Source organism: Quercus lobata, chromosome 4 (assembly GCF_001633185.2).
Source record: "Quercus lobata isolate SW786 chromosome 4, ValleyOak3.0 Primary Assembly, whole genome shotgun sequence".
NCBI lineage: Eukaryota > Viridiplantae > Streptophyta > Magnoliopsida > Fagales > Fagaceae > Quercus > Quercus lobata.
The window spans coordinates 47,994,949-47,997,347 of NC_044907.1; the positions used below are offsets into that span (position 1 = coordinate 47,994,949).

Here is a 2,399-nt window from a genome sequence, read left to right on the forward strand (position 1 = left end):
ACTAAATTTCTCTCAAACTTTCAAAAACATTAATAGTGACATCCATTTTCTCACTGAATTGACCACTCCTTAATTGGAAAATTTTAGTATTTTTATGAATTTTTTTGTGTATCGTATGGGTTAGTGACTAGTTTGCTGAAAACTGAAAATTTATTATTAAAAACACTGTAGCAAAATAATTTTTAAATATAAATAATGCCGTGTGAAACCCAACAAAATATATAATCTGCATTTAAAGTGAAGTTGGCTGACAAGTGTACAGTTACTATGGACCTACCCTTAAAACACCAAATGCAGACCGCTGAGAGAAACGCTCTCCAAACGGTCACTATAAGATAACTGAGTTGTTGAGGAAATAATCTAACTATCTTGGCAACTAGTATCACATACACTACCAAATACTTCTCATGGATCCGTCTAATTCAACAAAGCTGCTGCTACTAGACCAACTTCCTAGAGGAAGTTTTTTTGAGAACCTTGATCTATATCAAAGAGATGGTTTCTGGTACAGACCTCTTCACCTTGAAGCTTCCATTGTTCTTCACTCACTATTTGAAGCTCGCGATGATGATGTTATTTTGGCGTCCGCTATGAAAACAGGTAGCACATGGCTGAAAGCTCTCTGCTTCTGCATCATGCAAAGGCAATTTGGTACTGTTGGTAACAAGGACGAGGACCTTTTGGCCATACACCACCCTGCATTTTATGTGCAGACTTTAGAAATCCAGGTTTACACTGCAAATCCACCTCCAGATCTCTCAGCTATGGAGTCTCCAAGGCTCTTCCACACTCACTTGCCTTATAGTGCACTGCCTGAGTCCATTAAGAACTCTGAGTGCAAGATTGTTTACATAACACGCAACCCAAAAGACACTTTGGTTTCAATGTGGCACTTCTTCAACAAGCTTAGGACACCTGAACAAGGTCAATATCCCATAGAGAAGGCATTCGAGAGCTTTTGCAATGGTGTTTGCCATTTTGGGCCATTTTTCGACCATGTTTTAGAGTACTGGAATGAGAGCTTAAAGATGCCTCAAAAAATACTTTTTTTGAAGTATGAAGAGCTACAAAGGAACCCAAAAGAAGAAGTGAAAAAACTTGCTTCATTTATTGGAAAGCCATTTGCTGAGGAGGAAGAGGTTGAGGAGGTGATAAGGAAGTGTAGCTTGGAGAGGCTGAAAAACTTGGAAGTAAACAAGAATGGTGTGGATCCATGGGTTGGGATGCCAAACAGTGCCTTTTTTCGAGCTGGGGTAGTTGGAGATTGGAAGAACATTTTAACCCCAGAAATGAGTGAGCGACTCGATCAAATTACCTGCATGAAACTGCAAGGGTCTGGCTTAGATCTTGTGGATGATGCATTAGAGCATTGTGTTGCTTTATCAAATTAGACGTATGATGGAATACCGCATAAATGTCTCATGAGAGCTTTGTTGCTGCCTAACATTTGAGAGTCCTTATTGTTTATTCTTATCTTTTCTATTTATTATTTTATCTTTATTTGATTAGCCCTAATTATTTAGGTACTTTATATCTATTTGAATATTTGAATAATTATCTAGTAATATTATTTAGTTATCTTAGGAGATTGTTGCTTTTTAAATAAATGCTTATGGCATTAAGTTAGGTGTTGAAGAATTTGTTATTGTGTTGTGCTCTGTCTTCCACTCAAAGGAAGTCTTTTTTCAATTTCCATATCTGTTCCTATCAACTAAGTTTACTGCTGCAGTGCTAATAATGTAATATTATGATTGAATAAGAGGTGCTGCTTTAGTTTATCAGAGCGATGACCCTTGTGAATTTCTTTACCTCCAACATTTTTGTTTTTCGCTGATTATCAAGATGCCAACATACATGCTTTGCATTTTATCAACTTGTCATGCTTGTTTATGTTCTCCATCAACTTTTTTTTTTTTTTTTTCCTTCTTCTTTCCCCTTGAAAAGGTCAAATTAGAAAAAATCGAAGAACCTATAACAATAGCGCATTTCAAACATAAATCTGTAACTTGATTTGTCATCAAATTTATTGGGGGGAAAATATCTTCTTACACTCCTTTACATCCACTATTTTATATCAATATCTACAATCAATATAGAATTGTCCACATTTTATCTTATAGAATTAGATGTAAAAAAAGAAGTGTAAGAGTATCATTGCCCAAATTATTAACCCTAAAAAAATTATAATTTAGCATTTTATTGTTCACATGGCTTTAAACCACGTTGAGAGGTAAAAGGAACACCAAATGCGTTTCCTTTTTTTTTTTTTTTTTTTTTAATGATGAGTATCTTACCTATACCCGATTTTCACCCAATCAAACCAGGTGGAACCCATAACTAACCCAACTTGACCAAAATTTTAAGCTTAAATTTTTTGTGCTGACTCATTTTTAATGTAT

At 35.2% G+C, this 2,399-nt stretch overlaps 1 protein-coding gene across 1 annotated transcript; it reads left to right on the plus strand.

The window, feature by feature from the left end:
• The first annotated feature begins 332 nt into the window (after positions 1 to 332).
• Positions 333 to 1,467, plus strand: LOC115987695 (cytosolic sulfotransferase 5-like). Its single transcript, XM_031111292.1, has one exon. It carries the CDS (start codon positions 408 to 410, stop codon positions 1,389 to 1,391), a length of 984 nt encoding a protein of 327 aa, XP_030967152.1. The 5' UTR covers positions 333 to 407; the 3' UTR covers positions 1,392 to 1,467.
• Positions 1,468 to 2,399: the final 932 nt, after the last annotated feature.